The sequence below is a fragment of the Mytilus trossulus genome, unplaced genomic scaffold, assembly GCF_036588685.1.
Source record: "Mytilus trossulus isolate FHL-02 unplaced genomic scaffold, PNRI_Mtr1.1.1.hap1 h1tg000138l__unscaffolded, whole genome shotgun sequence".
In the NCBI taxonomy this organism is placed as follows: domain Eukaryota; kingdom Metazoa; phylum Mollusca; class Bivalvia; order Mytilida; family Mytilidae; genus Mytilus; species Mytilus trossulus.
Window position 1 is genome coordinate 1,344,252 of NW_026963302.1, and position 27,545 is coordinate 1,371,796.

Below are 27,545 nucleotides of genomic sequence, written 5' to 3' on the forward strand. Positions count from 1 at the left end.
TGGTCATGTTAACTTTTTTGTAGATCTTACTTTGCTGAACATTTTTGCTGTTTACAGTTTATCTTTATCTTCAATAATATTCACGATAATAAACCAAAACTGCCAAATTTCCTTAAAATTACGAATTAAGTGGCAGCAACCCAACAATGGATTGTTAGATTCATCTGAAAATTTCAGGGCTGATAGATCTTGACCTAATGAATATTTTAACCCCATGTTAGATTGCTCTAAATGCTTTCGTTTTTGAGATATAAGCCAAAAACTGCATTTGACCCCTATGTTCTATTTTTAGCCATGGCGACCATGTTTGTTGATGGATCAAAACATCGGATACAATTTATAAACTAGATACCCTAAGGAACATTCAGTTAAAGTTTGGAAGTATTTGGCCTAGTAGTTTCAGAGGAGAAGATTCTTGAAATAGTTTACGACGACGACAGACGACGACGACGGACGCCAAGTGATGGCATAAGCTCACATGGCTATGCCAGGTGAGCTAAAAAGGCCAAACACAACACTTATATACAAACAAAAGTATTTATTTCTAAAATAAACAAAACAAAAAACATTGCACAAATTGAGATTCAGTAGCACCATATATATTTCCCATCCCTAAAAGTAATAGCATAAGCAGTGTAAAGAAATTTGATGACAACGAAAATAAATGAGAACAAAAATTCCAGTGGGATGAACAATATCAGCTGCCAAGATGAACAATAACAGTTTTAGTCCTCTAATCAATTGGAAAGGGATAATTGTATTTTTAACAATCCTACATGCATTTGACAAATCCAAAAGTAAAAAAAAAAACATTTTATATTTTAAAATATTATGGACATTTGATTTTGCTGGTTTTCCAAAGTATGTATATGTATAGAAATTTAAGACCATTTTTTCCTATGGCTTGTATATTTAAAAAGCTGTAAAAGCCTTACTTCAAAAGTTTCAAAAGATAATATTCTACCCCTAGCGGTTACAATTATAATATCTATATATTCTCCCAATCTAAAATACAAATTGATGAAAACTCCCTTCTGTTTCACTGCTTATGCATATTACTAAACATAAAATGATAAGTATCTACAACATCTATAACAAATGGTCCATTAATTACCTACACAATAGTTTACACCAAGTTACAAATAGGAAGACCATAAAAAAAATGATGTTAACAAAACAAAAAGATCCTAATAAGGATAACAGACATACTGTTTCATTCAATTTAATCATCTCACTTTTGCTATTCCTATCTAGGCACATATATGAATTCTGCCAACTTCTCTGACAATTAAATGCCTTCAAATAGATTTATATTCCATGAAAAGTTGCCAGATTAAATTACAAAATTCCAGTCTTGAGTGTTAAAGACCATTCAAATTACATTAAAATCAACAACAAAAAACACACTTTGATCATATTTAACATATTCATGGTCACAATGAATTGTATTGGGAAAGTAGTTAAGCAAATTAATTTGACAATATTAAGGATTAAAAAAACAAATAAACAACAGTAGATTGTCAGTACGGATTTTGTGGATAGAGTAAAACTTTAAAAAAAAAAATATTATGGACATTTGATTTTGCTGGTTTTCCAAAGTATGTATATGTTTAGAAATTTAAAATTTGTTGAACATTTATATTTGTGTTAACCACACACAAAAATCTGGTATTCAACTATATAAAAATATATCATAACCTTATTGTATGTTAACTATCTTTAATACAAAGTAGTTTGGTCACCAAAAAAAATAGCAAGCATTTATATATATATGGAAATGGTAATTCATTTTCATAAAACCATTTATTACTTCAGTAACTTTCAATGCAAAATGACAAAAGATTTGTAAACTATCATATAAGTTGACTTACATATCTGTATCAACACATCCCCAATTTCTGACAACCTTACATGATATTGGGAAGATTCTTATGTTCAGAACACATGCAAATGATGATGACGAAAAAACAACATATGCATCTGAGTATCATTCATAAGAATACAAAAATACAACAAAGAGAAAACATGCAAAAAGAATGTATATCTGAAAAACATAAAATCAATTAAAACAAAACTGTTAAATATCTAAAAGTAAAATTCTGACAAAAATAATACTGAACTAATAAAACGAAGTATAAACAAATGAAACCAGATCTTTATGCAACTAGAGTTAAGCTTGTAAAATTACAAGTAAAATTACAAGTAAAATATACATTAATTTGTATTTTGTGATGATAGATCTTGGTAGATCTATGATGTGGCAAAATTCAGATCAGTCCTTACCATATTATGATTACAAGACTATTGTACTTTGTGAGAAACTAAAGTTCATTTTTCATATTATTTAGTATTGTAATTTGCAATAGTCCTAATGTAAATCAATATACAAAGATCATTTTTAAAACTAAATACAAAAATAATTAATTCATGTACAAACAAAACATCAATATCTAGTAATTCTAAAAATAGTACATATTACAAAACTATACATCATTTATGTTATCCATTAAGACACACACATATACACAATTTATTATGATTTGATATGTTTTCATAAGTTTAAAAGTGATAAGTAACAGGCACAAACAATACAAACTACAGACATACAAATAGTGATCTATTTAGATATACCAGTCATTTAGCACAATTAATTTTGTGAAAGAACATGACAAATTTATTCTTAATTGCAAACCAGAAAATACTCTAAACAGTAGGTCTATGAAAACATTTCAATGAAAGATTAAAGCTATAGTTGATGCTTTGTAAATACATTTGTCTAGAATGATTTTTTTTTCAAATTTTCAAATGTATTCTTTCTATATTTTCAACAACTGTTAACTAGGGACAATTTATCCCATGAATTCAAAAATTTCATTCATAAAAAAATATCCTATGAAAAGTTTAAAGAACAAGATAAATAAAAGGAAGATGTGAAAAAGATACATAATTTAGTGGATTGGCCAATGATAATGAGAAAATCCCTATTATTTTGTATTCTGTAAAAAATGTTTTAACATGGGTTCGATAGAATGCAATAGAAAAAGTTAAGTGGGAAACATTCTTTGCATGTCTGTGTTGATCATTTTGATTGTCTAACAATTTACAGTTCAGTTTTTGGTCTTCTCATTGCATTTGTCACTGCTTGTTGTACTACTGAATAGATTTCATCAACAGAGGTCCAAGCTCCCCATGCATGCAGGACATCACCATTCTCATTGACAAGATATTTAAAGAAATTCCAGGAAGGAGCTTCCCCAGTTTCATCTGTAAGAGAGAAAATGTTTTAAACTAAAAAAATATATCAACTCATTCAAATTAATGACTCTTTAGTTCTGAAATACTTGTGGTATAAAACTTTTGTCTCTTAATCCATTAGATAATTGTTACTAATCTTCAAGTAAAGGATTCAATCAAATAGACAAGTGGTTGTCTTAGGTTCATGTGTTATCTTTCTTTTTACTGTTTTGTTATAAATTAGGCCGTTGGTTTTCTCAATTGATTTTTTTCGTATTTTTCATGTCGGGCCTTTTATAGGCAACTATTTGGTATGGGTTTTTCTCATAGTTGAATACCAACAAACAAATAACACCAGAAACCAACTGAGTTTAAAGTTTATCAGGTTTTTTTTCTGGTTCATAAAAATAAATTTACAATTACAATTGCTTTCAAGCTGGAGCCTTAATCATTGAATGAGGTAGCATGGGAGAAACTTGAGTCTCCATTTCTAATATTAAATTAAGTTATCCAAGGTGATGCTTTTTTCTGCTTACCTATTAAATACTGCCATGCTGGTGATACATCACTTTCAATAACATTAACTTTTCCAAATACAGGAAATTTAGCCCTGTATCTATCCTTGGCAAATTTTTGGATTTCTGCATTAGTCTGCAAAAAAGGAAATTATAAATATTAAACGAAAAAAGACAGATGAAATGGTTGACTAACAATATTTTAATTAGTTTAAATACAAAAGATAAAAATATTCAAGCACTTGTTTGAACTAAGTATTTTACTGATTCTTGTACATGTATATTCAACAAACTTTAAGATAATCTCACTTGTCTGATTGTACAACCTTCCATACTGTTACTTCTGGACTATCTAGAGCTGGCATAGAGGCATACATTTAGCCCAGTGAACAATTATGATTTGCTGAACAAAACAAAATTTCACTACTAAGACTATATACATTGTAAAACAAAATATTCCAAACAAAATTTTTTGAAATTTATTCCTGTAAAGAACTCTGTGTTGACCCTTTATAGAAAACTTTTGGATTAACAGAACATATTTTTTGAAGGACGATGTACTTTTTTTTCTTTTCTGTCTTTTCATGAAATTCTTCTTACTAACTACATGTCTCTGTGACCTTTAATGTACCAATCAATTGTTACATTATCATTTAAGAGAATTTTTCAATTTCAATCATTTCAATTTGTACTAGTTTTTGGAAAGCAAAAGAGTTAAACCTAGTCTGTATAACGTTAAATGATTCTGTGACATGTATGAACTGGGAATTAAAATTTTAAGCCACTCAATATCAATCAATGCCTTTTATGATAAAATCATTGATAAATAATACTATATTACAACATATTTTTATAGAACGTATTGACGGTAACATCTGGTGGTGTCTTGTCCAGATTGTGTAAATTTTGTTTGTCTAAGAAGTCAAGTTAACAATACTCATTTCTATAAATCATGATAATCAATATAGTTCATGCACACCTTTATGAAATACATTTTTATATTTGATGATGTGGTATGATTATCCATATCTACGACACATCATAATAAAAATATGCCACATCAAACCAAAAACGTAAACTATTGATTTCATGACACAGTTTTTCCCTGAGAGGACTGTCTAACAATATTGATAATGCTTGTAACAAAGTATTTACTAATATATATAGTGAATCTGTGAATGAAAAGTCTAAATATTGTTTCATTATACATTTAACGTTTATATACAGATTTAACAGTGATGTCCAGGAAAAACAAGTTTACAACCATAAAGTAAATCTAGAAACAAAGTTTGGCTGTTATAAATTCAATAGTTGATTCAATATAAAAAAAGAAGATGTGGTATGATTGTCAATGAGACAACTGTCCACAAGTGACCAAAATTTCACAGAAATTAACAAGGCGGAACCAGGGGGCCAGGCCCCCCTTTAAGGTCAATCAATCCCCCAACCACCCCCCTTATGAAAAGTTCTGGATCTGCTACTGAATTTCAACTGGAAATATGAGTATCAAATGAACAAAAACCAGTAGTGTTAGTGGTTAGTACATGTAGTATGGTGACAGACATTTGTTGATTTTTTAAAGGTTTTTAACAGTTCCTTTAAATTTTAATTAGTTGCTATTTGTATTTTTTTTTTTTCCCATTGCTTTAAAATAGGATATTTTCAAACTTACTAGAAATGCCTATTGCATTGATGTATAATTCAAAAGTAGTTATATTCAATCATCTACAAATTAATCAGCATAATTAATAAGACTTGCTGTATGCAGATGTCCTTAGTATAGCATTGGTCACACAATCAGAATTATAACCAAATTATCTCTCCAATTGTCCAGAAGGAAATTTAATTTCAACTTTTTAAAGAATTTCTAAAAGAAATGTTCACAGAATGGAATTGCCCTGAACTCTTTTAGTCTAACAACACCACTAAATCAAAATAGTCCATTGCACCACCATCAATATCAGAAATGTATGCAACCAACTATACAGTTACATTTTTTTGTACAATTTCATGATGTATGGTATATATCAATGTATATGGCAACAACAAATTCCACCATGAAAAGCAACACATTTATTAAACTATAACTGTGAATAAAACACTAAGAGGCAAATATGTACTTACCCCTGGCTCTTGTTTTCCAAACTGGTTGCATGGGAAGGCTAATACTGAAAATCGTCCAGTTGTAACCAAATGGTTATGTATCTTTGATAGAGCTTTGTAATGGTTATCAGTATATCCACATTCTGATGCAACATTAACAACCAATGTTATCTTAAAAATATAAATAATATGTTCATGTACGTAGTTTTATTAAATAAGGAAAGTCCATTCTAATTTGATTGTGGTGTTAAATACATGTATTTGTATACGTACATGTTTATAATATCCCAGACAAAACTTGAAACAGGGAAATTAAAGAGTGTAATAGTTACTCGTCTTAACACCAAGAAAATTTAAAATGCATATCTGGAATGTACACTTCAAAACTGGTTCAACCCATTTCACTGGATGGTGTTTGTCCAAAGTAACTGGGAGAAGCCTTGTATTGGAGTAATTGTCTTTGAGTATATCTTGATTTTCTTCTTGTTTGAGGAAGAAGATATTTCATTAATGTCAAGTGGCAAATGTTTGATATTTTGTACATGTACCAGCTAAATGTTTTCACAATTTGTTAAACAGTATAGACTCCCTGTGATGTAGACTTGAAACTTGGAATAGCAGCTTGTTTATTGTTAAAACTGTAAGTTGGCCTCTTGACATAATGTGTTAAAATAATTCAGTACACCAAAACTACATGTACCTCTGACACTGTACATGTGCCATCCACAAATCAAACTCTAAAACCCTTGCAAAGTATGCCACAGCTTGAGAATCTGATCTTACATTGTAAGTGGTCAATATAATCTCCACTCTATGAACTGATTATACATGTTATAAGCACTACTTTATTATATTAATAACAGTATTGTTGTATTGCTGTGAATGCCTGACAAATCAAAGGAGTTTGAAATCCTATCAATAAGGGGTAAAAATATACCAAACTAGACTATCACAGAGGAGCTTCTCTTCGGCAAGAGAAGCTCTACTGTCAGTACTGAGTACTGTGATAGTCGAGTTGGCCAGAGAATCTCTACTGTGATAGTTTATGGTATATGTTTACCCAGTTATTGATAGGATTTTAAACTTCTGTGGACAAATGCTCAGTAGATTAGACAGTGGTAAAATCTAATAGAGGTTTACCGCTATGTATGGTATGGTATTGTGTGAACCATAAATAATTATAATAATAAAATAAAATCCCTTATTTAAAGAAGGTAACCTAATGCTAGGTAATTCAACAATTAGTGAATTACATGTCAAAAATGATACCTTACCTTTCCCTTGTATTGCCCCAAGTCAACACCCTTTCCTTCTGAATCAAGCACTGTAAAGCTGTAAAAATTCCCATTATTGTCTCTTTTAACTTGCTCTTTCATATCTTCAATTTTGTCATCTTCTTCGACATCTTCTTCACCTTTGTCATCCTCATCTTCGTCCCAAGCGTCGTCTGCTTTTTCATATCCACTTTGTTTGCTTGCAAAGTTTATGTCATTCTCGTCTTTACTCTTTACGATGTATAGTACAGAACAAATTAATAATGAAATATAAATTAAGTTTCTCTGATGCATCATGATGAAAGACTGTTGTCACTTTGTGTATTCACTTTCAGTTGTTTAGACGTTGCAACGTGGTGTATCTTCAACGTGTATTCGGACATTCAGGGGCGATAACTAAGCGAGGGAAAAAAATACCTAAAACCCTGCATCGGTTTCGGTTTCTGTTCCATAAATTGGCTTAAAATTATCTTGATTATTAAACCATTTTCACACAAAACCATTTTTTTTATTGTAATGTTTCAGTCCAGAAGTCGTTGAATATGCATTTCTATGCCCCATTTATGGGCATTATGTTTTCTGGTCTGTGCGGCGTCCGTGCGTCCGTTCCTCCCGGGCAGTGTCTGTGCGTACCCGCATGCGGGTACGAATAGTCAAATTGCCGTTCTAGGCTGCGCGTACCCACATCCGGTTTTCTAATAAAATGCCATTGGATCGGGTATAAAACGTGAAATATCTACGAAAATTGTCGATAATATGCACGAGTGAAAAGTATGAAAAATAATATTTTCAAATTGTATTTATTAGATAATGATATAATAAACATTGCAAAATTAAATGCACAATGATGGAAAATGAAACTATACATAAATGTACAGTCCCTGTAAAAGAAAAACATGATAGACATTAATACTATTATAACAGAGACATATATATATATGTGTATATATGTCTCTGATTATAATATTTTAATGCAAATTTAAAGAATATTTTTTTTATAAATTAAAAATATACCCATATGATATTTTAAAATAATCTTTTAGTAATATGTAAAACAGAAACTAAAATTTTAAAATATATAAAACTACTAAAATTAAAGCTTGAGTTTATAAAAATTAAAATTTAAAGAAGCAAGTTATCATGAATAATGAAACGTGAACGTAGGCTGGCAACATTTGAAATGTGCAGCCGGGTTGAAATCTGTTTCCAAAACAATCATATTTGAAATGAATGAATGAATGAATGAATCTTTATTGCAAAGCATAGACATGCTATGGCAAAATTAACAACATATATTACATCATATAAAACATGAAGACAACAGAGAACAATTATAGTATGATACAATGACATATAAATTAAGTTATGAGACTATAGAAGATCGAATGTTCCATGCAGCTTTTACATAATTACATAATTTGATCGTAAGAGACTTACTTGAAGCTTGTAGTAAATTTAATGTAATTTAGTAAAATGAAAAATGTGTTCCAAATGTTGTGCGGGAAAGAGGGGAAAAGCGCAGACTAAGGCAGTCGCCTCCCCTTTCCCACTAAAGGGTTAATATGTTGTTGTTCTATTGTTTTACATGTCTGAGTTCTCTACTTTATCTACAATAATTGGGGGACTATCGTATGCGTTCTTTCGAGGCTCCTGGTGAATAAAACAAAGATGTCAATATATGTTTATTTGGAGTCCAACCATACGAGTAAATTAATCAAGTACATAAATATGTAATAAAAGAGTTTGATTCTTAAATGAAATTGAAATAACAATTATCAAAATACTTTATCAATTAATTAAAATAATGTATCATAATAGTTGTGGAACTTTAATCAAGAAAGACTTCTATTATTTAACTTTTCATTAAACAAAAATTATAAGTTTACGAACCTGGTGAATAAAACAAAGATGTCAATATTTGTTTATTTGCAGTCCAACCATACGAGTAAATTAATGTTTCATTCCTTAGGGTTTCCTATTTTAAACCCTAAGGACACGTGCTGGTTGGACTTGTTTTATTCACCAATCAAAATGACTTTTAGAATACTTATTTTATAAGGACAGTTTCTATTGGTTAGATCTCTTTAACCCTATTCTCATTTTTGCATAATTTGGGGTTACTATTTTTAATAACTTAATACTTTGTTTTTACGACCATTACGGGAATCCGATTATTTTGGTTAGATGGAATTCTAGGGGAACAATAGGAAAGAATTAGATATATTTGCTTAAGGAAATACTTCTAAGAGTTTAAGCTGTCAAACCTTATTTATGTCGCTAAGTGTCAAATAAGAAGAACTTCACATCTAATACTTATATATTAAAAGTTACATAACATTATAGACTTTCTAATTATATCTTTTTATACAAAAAGCTTTATACAAGAATTAGTTATTTTCTACAATTACATAAAAGATTCCTAAGTTATATATGAAATATTAAAATTCATTTCTTTAAATAGTTTACCTCATTTTACCTTCATTATATATCCCTGTTGTTCGAAGAAATTGCTCCGCAATTTTACATTCTAATTTATTTCTTTAAAACTTGTTTAATTTGTTGTTTTTTTTAAATATTCTCTTAACTGGATTTGACTATTTGACTTTATGGCTTATGATCAGTTTATATTAGATGTTTTGGTTAAATACAAGTTGTTATGACCAAGATGATTTATTGCGTTTTAGATATTCTTATTCTTATTTTTCTTATTAATAAAACAATTTTATTCTTTAATATTTTACATGTTCGATCTCTTCATCTTTATTGTAAGAGCGTTGGTGTTTTATTTTATTACCATTATTATTATCGTTTCGCTATTTCTAATATGTGGTAAGCCCGCTTTTCTTGGTAGTCTGCTCGAACTCCAAACATACCCGAGTCATTTCCTCTCGCTGGAGTATGCTCATTTCCTGGGTACTTTGCTCCGACTCCAGAACTACCGCAAGTCATACCCTCATTTTCTATTATATTACTTTAGTCGGATTTGTTGTTTGTTTTACAATGGATAGTTTTCTAAAACATTTGATTACAGTTAAGATTTTACATTATGGTTAATGATTTGCTTATGCTAGAATACATTATGTTTGCTATAATCAAGATTTTACATGATGACTAGCTAGGTCAACATATTTAGCACTAAATTAGGTTTGTACCGTCCTAATTCTTATGATTAAACTCACATTAAATTCTTACATACGGGAACCTTAAAACACATGTTTTACTCAACATTTATCGTAATCGCTATAGAACCATTAAAAACTTACACAATTTACCAACATTTTATTCATTTTTACACGTGCATTTCTCTTTAAATTTCTCTTTATTTATTTCTCTATTTTCATTCCTTATAGGACACTGTGCCTTACTTCGGCAATTTCTGCTTTTTTTTAAGTCTTTAAACAACCAACCTCTTCTTACAGATTTTTTTTTGTACTTTTATCTTTTGAAGGTTAAAGTTAAGGCATTATTTTACGATTCTCATATAAACAAGGGTATTTCTTTCTACTCTTTAACGTTAATGAATTTGAACCGCCTGAAAGTTATAACTTCTAAGACATATTACATTTCAATATAGTTACTCTAAGTTACTTTTTCGTACTTTCTATATTTTTGTATTTTCTATTCAGTTAACTATAAATATTTTATTTCTCATCTCACATTTCTTTACTTCTTTTAAATCAGTCATCATCATTTTAGTTTCTTATTTGCCATTTACAGTCTCCAAATTAAATATTTTTCTTTATCAATACTTTTTTATACAGTTTTGCACTTAAATATAATAAGTCATATTCGTTTATCTTCATTTATACATTTCTTTTCAAATTTAGCTTTATCAATTACGCTAGTTCAATTTAATCTAATTCTTACATAGATTTTTTTTATTTTTTACTAACTTTAACTTATTTTCTATCTTACTTTTTTTTTTACTAAGTATATTTCCTATTTTATCTATTTTAACTTCAACTTAAACTTATTTGCTATTCTATTTATTTTTAATATTAGCTTTAACTTACTTGCTATTTAAGAAACATTTTTTTTTTAACAATAGAACATATATACATGCAATATATACACAAAGAGTGAAACAAAATAGTTCATTTTAAATCCCACTGTTCAGAATAAATGTCCAAAGTTTAGTTCTGTAATGTTCCACATTTTTCCGTTCTCCATTCTGCGTATTTCTTTTTCCTTTCTCCGTTCTGCATGCTCCTGTTCCATTCTCCTGTCTCCTTTTTCCATTTTTTCTCGATTCTCCTTTCTCCGTTCTAAACGCTCCATCTCTATTCTCCTGTTTCCGTTTTCCTTTATTGATTCTCCTTTCTCTGCACTACTTTCTTCTTTATCCTTTAGAATATATTTAACACACTTGATTTCATTTCGAATTTCAAATACACTATTCTTCGGGAAACTACTTGCTTTACGGGTACCGTGAATCTTTTCACTTGCCGCCACCATTTCTGTTGTGCGGGAAAGAGGGGAAAAGCGCAGACTAAGGCAGTCGCCTCCCCTTTCCCACTAAAGGGTTAATATGTTGTTGTTCTATTGTTTTACATGTCTGAGTTCTCTACTTTATCTACAATAATTGGGGGACTATCGTATGCGTTCTTTCGAGGCTCCTGGTGAATAAAACAAAGATGTCAATATATGTTTATTTGGAGTCCAACCATACGAGTAAATTAATCAAGTACATAAATATGTAATAAAAGAGTTTGATTCTTAAATGAAATTGAAATAACAATTATCAAAATACTTTATCAATTAATTAAAATAATGTATCATAATAGTTGTGGAACTTTAATCAAGAAAGACTTCTATTATTTAACTTTTCATTAAACAAAAATTATAAGTTTACGAACCTGGTGAATAAAACAAAGATGTCAATATTTGTTTATTTGCAGTCCAACCATACGAGTAAATTAATGTTTCATTCCTTAGGGTTTCCTATTTTAAACCCTAAGGACACGTGCTGGTTGGACTTGTTTTATTCACCAATCAAAATGACTTTTAGAATACTTATTTTATAAGGACAGTTTCTATTGGTTAGATCTCTTTAACCCTATTCTCATTTTTGCATAATTTGGGGTTACTATTTTTAATAACTTAATACTTTGTTTTTACGACCATTACGGGAATCCGATTATTTTGGTTAGATGGAATTCTAGGGGAACAATAGGAAAGAATTAGATATATTTGCTTAAGGAAATACTTCTAAGAGTTTAAGCTGTCAAACCTTATTTATGTCGCTAAGTGTCAAATAAGAAGAACTTCACATCTAATACTTATATATTAAAAGTTACATAACATTATAGACTTTCTAATTATATCTTTTTATACAAAAAGCTTTATACAAGAATTAGTTATTTTCTACAATTACATAAAAGATTCCTAAGTTATATATGAAATATTAAAATTCATTTCTTTAAATAGTTTACCTCATTTTACCTTCATTATACAAATCTCAATTAGTTACATGAATCTTTTATAATTGGTTAAAATTGATATTATTACTTGCTTCTTTAATTTTTATAAACTCAAGCTTAAATTTGAGTAGTTTTATTTTACTTTTTTTTTCAGGGACTGTACAGTTTCCATCATTGTGCATTTAATTTTGCAATGTTTTTCATGTTTATTATGTATCATTATTTAATAAATACAATTCGAAAATATTATTTTTTTCATATTCTTCACTCTTTCTACACGAAATCCCCATATTATCGATAATTTTCGTATATATTTCACGTTTCATTCTCGATTCGATGGCATTTTATTAGAAACTTTACTTGAAACTTATAGTAAACATGTTACCAATGATATGATCTCTCTGATTTGATGCCAATAAAATTAACGGTACCAATTTTCTTGCACCAGATGCGCATTTCGACAATACATGTCTCTTCAGTGATGCTCGTGGCCAAAATATTTGAAATCCAAAGCTTATTTAAAAGATGAAGAGCTATAATCCAAAAGGTCCAAAAAGTATAGCCAAATCCGTGAAAGGAATCAGAGCTTTGCATGAGGGAGATACATTCCTTAATTTATTATAATTTCTAATATTTTAAAACAGCAATTTTTATAACACAAAAAAATCCGTATTTTCATGCCAGTACCGAAGTACTGGCTACTGGGCTGGTTATACCAAATTAGAGATTTTCTCCCATTTTCACGGTCCACTGAACATACAAAATGATACTGCGAGTTGGTCATCCGTGTACTGGGGACACATTCTTGTTATTTCAATGTTTTAGACTTGATTGTGACACTGGGAGACCATCTTTTTCAAAAATAATTAAAAAGCTGCTAAAATTTTATTAAACCGTTAACTTAAAGAATCAAAGATATAGTGTAAAAAGTAAAATAACAAAAATACCGAACTCCTGGTTAAATTCAGAACAAAACATAAAAAAACATCTAAAGAATGGAAAACAAATATAATATTCCTAACTTTGGTACAGCCGAAATATCCTTATGTAGAAAATGTTAGATTAAACTTGGTTTTACAGATAGCTAAACCTCTCAATTGTATGATAGTCGCATATAATTCAAATATATTGATAACACTGTGTGATTGTTTTGACTTATTAAGTAAAAAGTAAAATTTGGGATACAAAGTATGTATATTTATACTATATAATAGATTAATCCATTTTCACTGCTTTAAATGGATTCAGTTCTAAAATAAGTTAAAAGTATGGCTTTCATGTCTGCTTCAGACACATGGAGATTTTTAATGATCTAATAAATACTGAACATTTGAAGCAGTGACTTTCTTTACTAGAATATGTTAGACTTGAATTCCCTGTTAAAAGGTAGACTACTTGTTTTTGTCTGGGACTTTAGTATTCTTTAATTAATTTAGCCCATATAATAAGTATTTGTATTGTGCACATACACGTCTTTGCTCAATAACGCATAAATGATATACCTTATTATTTTAGTTGAAAAATACTCTTGTTGATCGGACAGCAAGAGCTATAAATAGTTTTTTTTTTATGATTCCGAAAAAAATATTCGTTCGTTTCAACAGAGACATATAATACAATAATATTATATATGTCTCAGCTGGTTTCAATCAAGCGGAAAATTTATTGTGTCAAATAAAATATTTATCAAATTTCAAAAGAACAAACAAAAAATGTCTAAAGCAGTAATTGTAATTACTGTTTGTTTTGACCACACTTAATTGATCTTAATTTCAATGAGACATTAGTTTCCTTGATTGCCAACATATAACTACCTGTCGGCAGATCAAAGATCATCAAAGAATATTGGAAAATTCCAATAATCTGAATAGATATATGTAATCATGAACTAAAACAACATATTAGATAAAAACGACATCTATCGTTTTTTTCTTAATTTCAATAAAAAGAATAATTAAAAGGTAAACAATATATATTAACCGTAAATTTGAACCTAACATATCGGGACGAAATATTTCTTTTAGAACATTTCAAAATATTGTTTAGGAAAATGGACCAATGAAATATTGTATTACAAAATTGAACGGACCAATTACGAGGCGGTAAACTTTAAACACAAAAAGCTTGTCCAAACAAGAAAAACAAAACTGTCAACAGTAATCAAAACAACAATCAATATTCTGACTATTGAACAAACACTTTACAAACGGAAACAGAAAGGTAACGACAATTAATTTTACATCGAAACGGTTTGAACAACATTTTAACACAAAAAACGTGTTGAATCCAATATATTTTAAAAAAGGTGGAGGGGTGTTTAATTCAGAAAATTTCCTCATTTATGTACTTATACATACAATAAACATCTTGTTAAGGGATACGTATTATGCACTTGGGTTTGTAAAACACGAGAATGAAAGGGCTCAATTGTAATAGTAAAAGATGTAGCATAATGAAGTGGTACTGTTCTTTCATACATACATTTACAGTCCTAGTCCAAATAATTATGGCTCTGGCAAGGCTATTTTTCTTTTCTGGGACGCCTTCCTACGATGTTGTAGGAAGGTGTCCCAGAAAATAAATAAATTTAGCTTTGCCAGACGTCATAATCGTTTGGACTAATGACTAATGTAGTCCGAGATATTTACTCTGACGTCCAACAGCTTTTTGCCAGACAAGCTGGGGCCGTGGGACATCAGAGCTTGTCCCATATCAACTAGTGGATATTTGCCCGTCGAAAATAAATAGGCTGATATCTGGTGCCAACAGCCTTGTAAATCGGTAAATCAATTATGATATGAATGAGGTCTGTATCAGATCAAATATTATGTATGCCTGTTAGTGTAGTCTTCAATGAGTGACATTTAGACACGCATGACACATTAAATGTGTACTGAAGATCAAGAAAATTGTTTTGCTGTAAATTTAACCCTGTTGCTGCAAGTTGTTTTTCAGGGTTACATTTCATATGCCAGAAAATACGACCACTCGACGTTTGTGGCGTGACATGCAAAACAATGACGTCATTTGATATATCAATGTTGAATGAAATAACTTTCAAAGTCACAACTGATTTTTTAAGGGTAAATTTGGAACCAAATGTTAGATTCAAGAAAAAATCCTCTCTTTTTTTACCGTTTACAGGTATTTATTTTCTCTATTAGATTACTTTTAAAGAACTTCATCAGTTAACTCTATTTCTGTTTAAGAATAATTTTTCTATTGTAGGCTGAAGAAAGATTTTGGATTGACCAATGTCACAGTTTAACTTTGAGAATGAATTGAATAGTGTCCTCAGAATGGATGCTCCAATGTCAAAAGGACCATCAATTCGATGGCAACGGAAAGAGGAATGCAATGCTTCAGTCAACAGCTCCCTGAACATCAGCACTGCTTCCAAAACACCGATGAAAAATGTCAACAGATCTGTAAATAATCCTAAAACACCATCAACTGGGTCTGGATCAAAAACACCTAAATCTCAAGGTATGCTACACTAATATAGATTATCGTAAATCATCTCAACAAGATTGATGGCTTGAGCCAGAACTGCAAATATGAGAAAAGCAATGGAGTTGAGATGACCAACGATTATCTTTTTATCACTATTTTACCGATGACAACGTTGTTAATTTCATTGACAAAGGGCATGTGCTACCTATAGTTTCTAGTGATAATTTTTTCTCATCACTCTACATGTCTTCTGTGCCGCTAAAGGAAATTAAATTATCAGTCAGTTATATCAAAGAATTTTTTTGTTAAATAGTGATAATTATAGTATAACTAATCGCCGTATTTGAATATAAAAAAATAATACAACGCGTGACCGAACGTCGCATGGATTAAACAAGTGCGCAGCACGAGTTTAATCAATAGCAGCGTTCGGTCACAAGTTGTCTTATTTTTTATATTCAAATACGGCGATTAGTTATACTTTTTATTACATTGTCAAATTGCTTTTTTTTTATGAAATTAATGTACAAAATGTAAGGAACTATATGTTTTTCCTACGCATGTTTTGTTTCGACGTTATCAACGTCTTGACAACGCCTATTGTTGTATGACGTCAGAGAGTGAAATAACCACGTTTATTTCACATGTGAAATTATCGGTTTTTATCTAACTGGGAAATCAATGTAATTCAGTGCAACCAATGTAATAATAGTATTTTTTGTTAAAAACACACAAATTTTAAAGAAAACATTTATTTGTAAATATGTGTATGTGTTATACATCTGTATAGTTCATACCAATCGATTGTGAAAAATACATGGAGGCGTTAGATTATATATCAATCCATAAATCTATTGTTAAAAGTTTATATTATATTCTAGATATATATGTCAGTTGTATGTATGCAGTAGTTTGTTTCTGTTGTTGAATGAAGTAGGATATCAGCCTTTCAATGATATATGTTATCAGATTGATTGAGTTATATTTTTAATTAACACACTGTTTGTGAGTGTATGAAAAACTGATACAGAATGGAAAAAAACTAATTGTCAAAAAAAAAAAGAAATTCACAATTGACAGGTTCTATTACAAAAACATGCTCTATTTTAAATACATTCTTATAAATGATAGGATAATTGAAATGCTAATCATGCTAATACAATGTATAAGACGCAATCATATAAAAAAAAAGATTAAAATTCAGGTCGTGATGATTTCTTGTCATGCTGTCAAATGTACAACCAAATTGTATGTATACTTATTTGATTATAGGGAAATCCAAGACTCCAGCTAAAGCACCAAAGACTCCAAGTGGTGGAGATAGATTTATTCCTAACAGGAATGCTACACAGTTTGACCTTGGTCATTTCAAGATAATGAATGATGGGAAAGGAGAGAATCCAGAATTATTAAGTCCATCACAGAAAGAGTTCCAGAAAGTTATGAGTGAAAATTTAAATGGGGCTGACATAATGAGTAACAAGATCATTTCCTACAAAAACAAAGCTCCAAGTGCTCCAGAAGGTAGGTGACCAGTTATTTCTCAGATTTACTTTCTGATGTTCATCAGTGTTTTGGTATTTACAGTTGTCCTTTACCATGTTTACATAGAAATCAGAGGATGTGGTATGAGTGCCAATGAGACAACTCTCCATCCAAGTCACAATGTACAAAAAGTAAACCATTATATGTCAACACACAGCCTTTAACAGCATTTAACAGTTGAACACAGATCAAAACAAACAGCGAACTGTAAAGAACCCCAAAATGAGTAATGCAAAACAATTTAAACAGGAAAACCAACTGCCTTATCTATATGAAAAACGATAAGCACTTATGAACCTATCACCAAACAACAACCACTGAACAGGCTCCTGACTCAAGTACATACAAATGGATATTTTAATAATATAAGAAACCGTCTTTTTTCTCAATAAATCACAAATTATTTATGAAAAAATTTATATTGTATTGATAAATATAGTGGTGGAGTGATTAAGCTACAGATAATTTTTACAATTAAACTCTTTTAAAGTATATGTTTATAGTAGATTATTGCACTCAATTTGTTTCATGATTTGATTCAAGTGGATTTTCATTTTTCAGGTTACCAGAACAACTTACGAGTGTTGTACAGCTCTTGTAAATCACCTGTGAGTACAGCCAAGAAGACAACACGAAATATACCACAGTTTCCAGAAAGGATTCTAGATGCTCCTGATATAGTTGATGACTACTGTAAGTTTATACATTAACATGTACTGTGTTTACCAAGTTTACAAAGTTTACTACTGTATACACCAAACTCTTTAAAAAATGTTATTCTCTGCCTACAATAGTAGCCACTGGTCCAGTGTTTTGTTTTTAAAAATGTGCACATTGTCATGAAATTTCAGATACATGATCATCATGATTTTAACTTTGAAAATATAAATATGCAAGATGAGGGCTCTGACCCAGATTTTGCAGTTCACTGAACATAGAAATGTAAAAGTATAAGTTGGACTTAGTGTCCTTTTGACACATATTTGTTTATTCATTAATCATTTATGGAGTTTGAAGAGTATTGAATTTATGAAGTCTTGGTATTGATATGTATGATATGAATCCTTAACCCTTTCCTCCATAATGACGCTTTTTGACGCCACCCCCTTTCCTCCATAATGACACTTTTTGACACCACCCCCTTTACTCCATAATGACGCCTGTGAAGTACCTCAGTTGAAACACTTTGACTACGAAATGTCTGCATCAGACTTAAAAAAGTTTGTATCCAATATGAAAAGGATATTCATGAGAATATCTGACTTGAATTTCATTGATGAAATATTCGTTTTTCACAATGCATTATAAAGGAGTATGTTCGACAAGGTCCTAAAATGGCCCCCTTTTTAAGCGTAAATTTGAAATTCGGATTTATTGACCAATGTCACGATAAATTATAGCTAATACCTTGACTAGATAGGATATAAGCCATTTTGTTGAAAAGTTTACGTTTCTGCGTTTCATTATGACGTCTCAAGTTGTACTCGTATTGATTTTTTACGAAAAAATCAATGAAAATGGGTTAATTTCCTTAGATTATTGGACAGGAAACATAGAGCGCAAACGTCGACAAGAAAGATCTTTATAAATAATGTTTGTGCAGAAATTTCACATGTCTTATTTGAATATTTATAATTTAGCTTGTCGACGCCTGCGCTCTATGTTTCCTGGTCCTTTATTTGGTTGAAATTTAGCTGATTTTGTCAAATTTCACCAAAATCTCTTATTTTGACCTGTTTGGGATGAGAAAATCATCGTGTTAAGAATTAAACTTTGACAAAAAAAGTTCTGTTCAACTTTCTCTCATGTCTTTAAGGCAATTTAAAACATTTATTGTCTTGTAACTATGAACTTTATAATTTGGGCCAAATATGGCCCTTACCGAACATACTCCTTTAAACCTGATGATTTTTTTTTGTTAAAAAAATCCTATGCGAATCAAGTATCTCAGAAAAAAAAATCCATGGAGGAAAGGGTTAAACCTAAAAGATAATTCTGTGAATTGACAATAATCCTCTTTTTCCCATATTTCAGACTTGAACTTATTAGATTGGTCAGTAACAAACCAATTAGCAGTGTGTCTTGGTGGCAGTGTGTATCTATGGAATGCTGAATCAGGAGATATAAATCAATTAATGCAGGTGGAAAGTCAAGAAGATTATATTGGTGCAGTGTCATGGGTCAAGGAGGGAAACTATTTGGCATTAGGAACTAGTAGTGGTGAAGTACAGGTATAACATATGTTCAACTGATAGAATTCAATTTTCCCTTTAATAATATAAGTTTAGTAGAATTTGGGTGACTGATTGTTTACAAATTGTTGATGGTATTTAAATACCCTACTCCTTTGACCATGGCAGAGATAATTTGTGAAAGTCTAGGGATCTTTTTATGGCTACAGGAATATATACCACTTCAATGATGCAAAACATGAATGCTTATTTTTCTACAAACATTGAAAAAAAGACAGGTTCCTACTGTTGTGTTTGACAATAGTTTAGTTTATGTCACACTCCTAAAAAGTCTTTCACACCCTGTACCATAAAAAATTCCATGTCATTTTCAATTTTTATTATCTGTTTAGAAAATTCTAGTGTATGATTTAAGTATCTTTATAGGGTTCTCAAGCTGGCTCTAGTTATTTGCTAATACAACAGAGTGGATTTCTAAAACTGGGGATGCTGTTCTGTTTTATATATGACCATGACCAATCCATATATTATTTAAAATTTTTAAATTCTTTTTGTTTCAGCTCTGGGATGTTACAGCAGGAAAAAGACTTAGAAATATGCCAGGCCATGCATCTAGAGTTGGTTCTCTTGCATGGAACTCATATATACTCAGCAGGTAAAATATTTTATTGAAATAGTACATTGTTTTGCAGGGTTCACAGTAGCCAAATGGTAGCTAAACCCATATTTGTCTCAGACTGTGATTACAAATAAACTACCCAGATGATTTCTTGAATATTGGAAAATCAGTAATATGTTTCAAATTTGTAAACAAATTTCCAGACCCTGGGTAAAGATATTATCTATCAGATTGAATATTTTGTTTGATGTAGTATACAATTAAGATGTGGACGCCAACACTTTATACTTGATCACTATGAAGTAAAATTACTGAAAACAAAATTAATGTTGAAAGTTGGTATAAAGTTCTATACAAATATACATATATCTCCTCTTGTCATGCATTGACATTATGAGAAAAATTGCTGAATAAAAATCCCTTGTCTACTAAATGATGAATCATAGTACAAAAAAAGTAAAATCGCTAAAAATCTTAACCCTGAGGAAAATTCAAAACGGAGAGGCCCTTATTAGTACAGTCAAACTAAGTTTGAACCTTAAACCAATTGCAATAGAAAATGTTTTAGTTTTAATCTATAGCATTAACCCACAATTATACACAGAAAAAAGTCCCATGAAATCTAACTTTAGGAAAGCTCAAAATCTGCATTTATAATTTCTTATAGAAATTTACATTTGAAAGGGAAATAACTCAGCAAAAATTACGTTTTTTTTTTTTGTCATTTTTTGGTTGATTCTCTAAAATTCATGTAAAATATGATACTTTGATGGGGTTAAAAGTTCTTATTTTACTATATTATACGGTATTCTGCTCATGAAATGTACAAATAGTATTGGTATTTTCATTTTTTGCACATTTTCCATTAAAGAAATTTGCAAACTTGTGGCTTTCTGACCATTAAAAAAAAATGTGAATATTTGGTATTGTTTATATCAGTAAATTATAGTTTTTCAGCATCTACCTTGTTAAACCACAAAAAGAATAAAAGCTTAAGTAGTTTTATTCAATTTTAGATTCTTTTAAATACCTTAACATGGTAAAAAATCTGATAAATTATCAACTAATGAATTATGAAATCTAGGTTGTAGCGTGATAAAAGATATGAAAACACCTTTAGGGTTTTTTGCTATACTCTGAAGACGGCTTTAATATCAAGACTCAATTCATTCAGTTGAAAAGAAGAGTTGTAATTTTGTATCAATTTTTATTGATATTTCTGCCTTTTTGGCAGAGTTATCTCCCATATCAATGCTAATCTCCATAGGAATTATAAACTAAGTATTTTTTAGTTTCGCTCATGTTTGATTTTATGGGACTTTTTTCTGTGTATTTTGGGGGTATCATGCTAAAGATTAAAGATTGACTGGACAATATCAAATGGTAAAATCAAATGTTCAAACACATCAAATGAATGAAAACAACTGTCATATTTTTGACTCGGTACAGGCATTTTCATATGTAGAAATGAGAAATTAAACCTGGTTTTATAGCTAGCTAAACCTCTCACTTGTTTGACAGTTGTATATAATTAAGTTTCACTGTTAAATTCATTGTTTATTTTTTTTCATTTTTCAGTGGATCTAGAAGTGGTAGCATTCATCATCATGATGTAAGAGTAGCCAATCACCATATAGGTACCCTCAATGGTCATACACAGGAAGTGTGTGGTCTGCAGTGGTCACCTGATGGTAGACATTTAGCCAGCGGTGGAAATGATAACGTACTCAACATCTGGCCAGCACATATTGGAAGTCTTGTGTCAGAGACTTCACCAATATATACATTTACACAGCATCAAGCTGCAGTCAAAGTAAGATCATTCTTCTTGTGTTATCTGAGAGCAAGGTTAAAGATGCTTCTGTTTTAAAAATGTGAAATTATAAAATTACTTAAAATGTGTTGCCTCTGGTCTTGAAGTCATGAAAACTTGGTTTGGAACTCAGACTCGGAATCAAAATGGATTTCGTGTGTCGAGCACAAATTTTGTACTCTTGAGTACTAACTACTAAGGGAAGTTATATGATGGAGAGCCCTGGCTTTTGTAAAGATAAAAGATATATTAAATATGCCATCCTATGGTAGTTTGTAAAAAACAATCATAAACACCACTTTCACAATTTATTAAAAACATTTGGATGAAAATTCTTTTGAAGAATAAAATAAAAGATATTGTATCATTAACCAGGTTAGTGTAATTCCTAAAGATTCTTTTGTTTTTTCAATAGGCTTTAGCATGGTGTCCATGGCAACCAAATCTTCTAGCCAGTGGAGGAGGCACAGCTGACAGACATATACGTTTCTGGAACTGTAGTACTGGTACATGTGCCCAAAGTGTAGACACTAAATCACAGGTAAAAATAACATTATGAAAGTCATTTTTTTTTTCTTTTCTTATGTCATTTTATTATCTAGATCTATTGTGTCCTTTTTAAAACAATAATACACAGTATGGTATTTGAAAGGTATTATTAAAGATTAAAAGACTAAGAATACAAAATTTCCTAAAGTTGTTAAACAGAAGTAACTAAAGACATCCAATGACAAGGTACCTGACTTGAGACTTAGAGGCAAATACAAATAATAACAGTTACTGGTATAGCAATACTAAGACACAATGTATCTGGAGTAACATATGATCCAGTGAAAAATACATACGTCTGCAGCTAATTGTTGGAATAGATTTCATACAGCTGTGAAGAGACACACGCCTCAAGTTAAATTGCACCAGATTCCAAAATGAAAGAAAAATATAAACATTTTTATTTCATTTTCAAATTATAAATAAATCTATTGATTTTTTTATGAAAATAACTAGATACATAATATTTATATCTTATTTTCATATTAACAGGTCTGTGCTCTGTTGTGGTCGAAAGATTATAAAGAATTGATTTCTAGTCATGGGTTTGCTTTAAATCAGCTGACAATATGGAAGTATCCTTCACTAACTAAAGTATCAGAATTAACAGGTTTGTAGCTATCATGTTATTATCAGTATATGAAAATCCGCAAACATCAAGCAAATCTATCTTGTTTTTAATTAACAATCTTTATAAAGAGGGTGGTAAAGGGGGGCCCTGAACACGAAAACACGTGAAATAAAAATCACAAAAACTTTGCACGGAAAATAAAAATCTGAAAAAACAAAACATGAGAAATACAATAGTAAATATTAATGGAAAAAGTAAAAATAATTTATTAATCAGCCGTTCTTGGAGATCATCTAGTCATTATATAATGGACATGATGACCTAGAAGTCACATTTTAGCGTAGGCTAGTTGCAACTGATTTGAAAGAAAAATATTATTCATAATAGTTAATTTGATAGCAATTTATTCTAGGGACACATAATTTAAAACAATCTCCGGACTGACTTTGAATTTAGTCTGGGTTTACTTTTATATCAAATGCGGGACAGGCACGAGAAATTAAGAGTACCGACACGAAACGGAAAATTAATTAAGTAGAACACGAGGCACACACGTCGAACCAAACACGAGAAAACGAGAAATAAAATGTCAAAACACGTAAACACGTGAAATAAAAAGGCGAAAATATAGCACTAAAATAACCCTTTAACACCCTCTTATAAACAGTAAAGAGGAAACTATTTTGAACAGTTTCAATTTAACATATGATTTTCTTGTTTTGACATATTTTGTAATATTTATATTATAACACCATTGAAGCATTAGGGTATCAAATAACCAGTCACATTCTGACAGAAATTGTCTCTCCTTTGGGAAATTAAGGGGAACACTTTCCAGGTGACATTTCAGGCTGCAAAATATATGAATAAAACAGTTTCATATACTTTGTAATTGTAAGTTTGCAATATGAAAATAAAGGCGCAAATTACATCATGTAAGAATTTTGTACCTGATTATTGAAAAAGAATTTTACATCTTTTTTTCGGTTTTGAAATTTATGTTTATTTATTTATTTAATTTATAATTCAGGTCACACAGCTAGAGTATTACACATGGCAATGTCACCAGACGGGTCAACAGTTGTGTCAGCAGGTGCTGATGAAACTTTAAGGTTGTGGAAATGTTTTGCAGTTGATGACGATAAGAAGAAAAAACAACAACAGAAATCTTCATCAAAAGACAGTAGTAGAGTTTTATCAATGACATCAAAGATTAGATAATACAGATTTATTTTAAAAAAAAACACCATTTAATATCCAGCAGTAAAATGTGCAAAACATAGACATATGTGACATCAAATTAAAGTTCTTGCCTCAGGGAATCATTAATAATCAAAGTAGATGTTTTGATTGGCATGTTATATACTTTGTTTAGAGGTTAACTGTATGCTAGTCATATGTTTGCTTTGTAGATTTGAAAAGGCTCTCAGTTCAGATCATTAATCATGATTCATAATTAAATCATCTTGTAAACTCGCAATTGAATCTCTTGTAACTAGAGCTGATCATATTTTGATGGCATCAGATGTTAAATACTGTTTTTAAACATTTATACGGTAAAGACCTAAATTATGAATTAAAAAAAATCGAACATTGTGAAAATAAGTAACAATTTAAAGGATCATGAAAAGGCAGTTGCTAAAATTATAAAAATTTAAAAAAAAATGTCAAGTTTTTTTTATAGCAGTTTATTATATTTAAAGGACCTATTTCCTTTACAAATACATTATAGAAAACAGTTTAAACAGTGGTAATTGTTTTTATTCATTCTGCACCTGTTCAATGAGTTATTTTTCAGTTCCATATTACTTTCTACATGTTCTAAATGCATTTTATTAGTGCTGTTATAAGAATATCTTTTATGTGTATTTTTAAGAATATCTTTTATGTGTATTTTTTAAGAATAATACATTATTATTTATTATATACTATATTTTTATATCTATCTCTCTCTTGTGTTTATTTTATATTTTCTCTTCAAACATCTTAATTCTATTAAAATTCAGTTTTATTTTTAAAGATGATCTCAGATTAACTCTGAAATTTCAGTTTATTTTTATGCCATCACAACAAAGATGTTTTAAAAATTCTGTTCTGACAACTACCTGTTAGTTTAATATAGAAGTATAAATTTGTTTTGATGTCTGAATGTTTGTTGTGTTATTGTGGACATTAAATCACAGTTTGTTTTGTTACACGAGTGATGAATGGGTTTGAAGGCATTGAATTGAAGTGGAATCTTTTACACTGAGAAATTTGACTGGATTTGTTGAATGAAAATGTATGAAAAGAAATCATGGTATGCTTGTTAATTTTGTTGTTTTTTGTAAAAAAAAATATGTATTCTTTCTTTCTTTTAAGTAAACCATAAACCTATGTACCTTAGCTTAATAAAGGCACATAATACAGAAGCAGGGATATATGATAATGCATCCAAATTTAACACTTATTGATTGTATGATTGCTCAAAACTTATATTGCATCCAACCTTCAATTTGGAAATAGAGTGAAAAAATCAGAAAATATGAAATTATCTAAAAAAATCAAAATGTAGAATTTTAAAAGTACTGAAAGTATTTTTTTCTTTTTATATTTTGGAGTTTGTGTATCAGTGTTGACTTTGTGTAATATTTTAAGAAAAAAAGCAAATTTATGATTTCTTCTGTATTGTATGCCCTTGTCATGGTCGATTAAATGTGCAAGAGTTACTGATATATGAAGTGAGTGGTTGACAAAGTGTATTGCATGTGTATTTGCTTTTTTGTATGAACGGTAATAGGCAAGAATGTGGAATGAATCTTAACGCTTACATAAAGTAGTATGAATTTTTAGTTGCAATATTTTGTTATGATGTAAAACTTGTTATGAAATAAATGAAAATTTATAATAGATGCATTCAGTAGAATGGCAGAGTAACAACCAAATAAGTGTTACAATTTTTTTTAAGAATTCAGTTCTATTTCTGTTGTATTAGGAACTATATTGGAAAGGTTTGTAGTGATTTCAATATTAAACCAGGTGCTCTGCAGGGCACAGCTTTATACGACCACAGAGGTCGAACCCTGAACATTTGGGTCAAGTATGGGCAAGTATGATACAGCTCTGAATTTGGATTGTGATTAAATAGTTGACACAACAAAAGTTTCTGACACAGTATGAATGTGGTCTAATGAACCTATAAAAAACAATTCAATACACTATGCTGCTGAATTTTAATCCCCTCAAAAAGAGTTTGCAACAATAACTACTCAATTAAATACATCATAAATAATAAAATAAATTGTTATTCTTCCTTACACTGCTCTTAAATTGTCTAAATTGTGCTTTAAACAGAAAAAAACCTTGTTTTCCCCCTTTTTGTCGAGCCTTCGACTTAAGTCGAAAAAGCGAGACTAAGCGATCCTACTTTCCGTCGGCGTCGGCGGCGTCCACAAATATTCACTCTGTGGTTAAAGTTTTTGAAATTTTAATAACTTTCTTAAACTATACTGGATTTCTACCAAACTTGGTCAGAAGCTTGTGTATGATCATAAGATAGTATCCAGAAGTAAATTTTGTAAAAATAAAATTCTATTTTTTCTGTATTTTACTTATAAATGGACTTAGTTTTTTCTGCAGGGAAAGATGACATTCACTCTGAGGTTAAAGTTTTTAGAATTTTAATAACTTTCTTAAACTATCCTTGGTTTGTTCCAAACTTGGACAGAAACTTGTTTATGATCATAAGATAGTATCCAGAAGTAAATTTTGTAAACAAATAAATCCATTTTTTCTGTATTTTACTTTTAAATGGACTTAGTTTTTCTGCGGGAAACATAACATTCACTCTGTGGTAAAAGTTTTTAAAATTTTAATAACTTCCTTAAACTATCCTGGGTTTGTACTAAACTTGGACAAAAGCTTATTTATGATCATTAGATAGTATCCAGAAGTAAATTTTGTAAAAAGACAACTCCATTTTTTCTGTATTTTACTTTTAAATGGACTTAGATTTTCTTCCAGTGAACATTACATACAGTCTGCAGTTAAAGTTTTCAAAACATTTATTAGATTCATTAATTATTCTAGATTTTTACCAAACTTGGACAGAAGCTTTTTACAATCATAAGATAGTATCAAGAGGAATATTTTTATTGATTTTTTTCCTCATTTTTGTTTAGCCTGTGATTTACAGCAAAAGTAGGCGAGACACTGGGTTCCGCGGAACCCTTACAAATTTTTTGCTATAATTGCTAAATGATTTGAGGCATAACCCAT

At 30.1% G+C, this 27,545-nt stretch overlaps 2 protein-coding genes across 2 annotated transcripts; one reads left to right on the forward strand and one right to left on the reverse strand.

Moving 5' to 3' along the window:
* Positions 1 to 503: 503 nt before the first annotated feature.
* On the reverse strand, positions 504 to 7,515 carry LOC134700327 (glutathione peroxidase 7-like). Its single transcript, XM_063561677.1, has 4 exons — positions 7,127 to 7,515; positions 5,874 to 6,023; positions 3,771 to 3,885; positions 504 to 3,264 (listed from the first exon to the last, which is right to left on the reverse strand). Exons 1-4 carry the CDS (start codon positions 7,421 to 7,423, stop codon positions 3,101 to 3,103), a joined length of 726 nt encoding a protein of 241 aa, XP_063417747.1. The 5' UTR covers positions 7,424 to 7,515; the 3' UTR covers positions 504 to 3,100.
* A 7,115-nt stretch (positions 7,516 to 14,630) lies between these two features.
* Positions 14,631 to 26,177, forward strand: LOC134700445 (cell division cycle protein 20 homolog). Its single transcript, XM_063561836.1, has 10 exons — positions 14,631 to 14,766; positions 15,775 to 16,032; positions 17,272 to 17,523; positions 18,106 to 18,237; positions 19,579 to 19,775; positions 20,297 to 20,391; positions 21,934 to 22,168; positions 22,584 to 22,709; positions 23,210 to 23,327; positions 24,319 to 26,177. Exons 2-10 carry the CDS (start codon positions 15,801 to 15,803, stop codon positions 24,507 to 24,509), a joined length of 1,578 nt encoding a protein of 525 aa, XP_063417906.1. The 5' UTR covers positions 14,631 to 14,766; positions 15,775 to 15,800; the 3' UTR covers positions 24,510 to 26,177.
* The last annotated feature ends 1,368 nt before the right edge of the window (positions 26,178 to 27,545 follow it).

Excerpts from the sequence above, each read along its gene's own strand:
- LOC134700327 (XM_063561677.1), bottom strand. The coding sequence starts at position 7,423 with ATGATGCATCAGAGAAACTTAATTTATATTTCATTATTAATTTGTTCT. Across the intron at positions 3,886-5,873 it reads TTGGAAAACAAGAGCCAGGG|ACTAATGCAGAAATCCAAAA; the intron begins GTAAGTACATAT and ends CCTTTTTTGCAG. Across the intron at positions 3,265-3,770 it reads AGCATGGCAGTATTTAATAG|ATGAAACTGGGGAAGCTCCT; the intron begins GTAAGCAGAAAA and ends TCTCTCTTACAG.
- LOC134700445 (XM_063561836.1), top strand. The coding sequence starts at position 15,801 with ATGTCACAGTTTAACTTTGAGAATGAATTGAATAGTGTCCTCAGAATG. Across the intron at positions 20,392-21,933 it reads AACTCATATATACTCAGCAG|TGGATCTAGAAGTGGTAGCA; the intron begins GTAAAATATTTT and ends TTCATTTTTCAG. Across the intron at positions 23,328-24,318 it reads TAAAGTATCAGAATTAACAG|GTCACACAGCTAGAGTATTA; the intron begins GTTTGTAGCTAT and ends TTTATAATTCAG.